This window comes from Sphaeroforma arctica (genome assembly GCF_001186125.1).
Source record: "Sphaeroforma arctica JP610 unplaced genomic scaffold supercont1.6929, whole genome shotgun sequence".
Taxonomy (NCBI): domain Eukaryota; class Ichthyosporea; order Ichthyophonida; genus Sphaeroforma; species Sphaeroforma arctica.
The window spans coordinates 1-1,002 of NW_014033629.1; the positions used below are offsets into that span (position 1 = coordinate 1).

General features: G+C 39.7%; 1 protein-coding gene across 1 annotated transcript; it reads left to right on the forward strand.

Annotated features, from left to right (window-relative positions):
- Nucleotides 1-578: 578 nt before the first annotated feature.
- On the forward strand, nt 579-743 carry SARC_15888 (hypothetical protein; the record flags this gene model as incomplete). Its single annotated transcript, XM_014290000.1, has 1 exon — nt 579-743. A coding segment is annotated over one exon (165 nt), but the record flags the coding sequence as incomplete, so codon positions are not given.
- Nucleotides 744-1,002: the final 259 nt, after the last annotated feature.

Genomic DNA, 1,002 nt, shown 5'->3' on the forward strand with positions numbered 1-1,002 from the left:
CACGTGTGTGTGCGTGTGCGTGTGTGTGTATGTGTTTGTCGTGTGTGTGTGTGTGTGTGTGTGTATTCTCTGCGGTTTCGTTTAGCAACTTTTTGAGTGCCGTTTTCGTGAAGTATGTATATAAGAGTACTCTGGCATGATGGAATGGGTATATGCACATATATCATTGTTGAGTCTCTTACAGAAGTTTCATCAGAGCGTACGTGATCTTTGGCAGCTGCCGAGTAGTAGTGTGTTCCTTTTATTAAAAATCAATGTAGATAGCTGATCAACGCTAAGGTTCATAGTGTATGCAGGTTTCAAACCACCATTCCACAGCATGGTGTGGGTCGTTCTTAAGGAACATCTCAAGCCGTAATATTTCAAATAAAAGAGATACTTTATTTTAATTGATGCTTGAATATTACTAGCAGGATCAGTCGTCAATCGTTTTGATCATGGAAAACTCTTCAGCTTGTTAGCTGCTATATATTCATTACATACACACAATTATTTCAAACATTTACTTGTTTGGATACATGATTAGTCGCTCATTAAAACACAAGTATCTAGTTATTATATTTTGTGTGTGCACCTCTATGATTAACTATCCCGACTTCGTCACCAACTACAGCCACCGGACGGTTCCGAGTTCCATTGAGGCACGGTCACTGATGCTGCTGCACTACCAGAAACAGCTGAGAAGCCAACTGCTCATCATCACACCCCAGGAAAACTTTGACGACGGCAATATTGACAAAAACGTAAGTGGTTGAATAGGTGTATTGTTGATTAATTACTGTAATCTATTTATAGAGGGTAGTATAAGTACACCGGTAAGTTGCTTACAACGGCAATAGGATGAAAGCTTATGTGATATGCACAGTGTGACGGTGGTGTGATGTTTACACGTCCAAATACGTGATGCATATTTTCAGCGTGTGATTGTAGATATATTTTCCCTGTATGATTGGTCTCGTATTTAAAGGACAGGGCGCATATTCTTCGACGATTTTTACATCG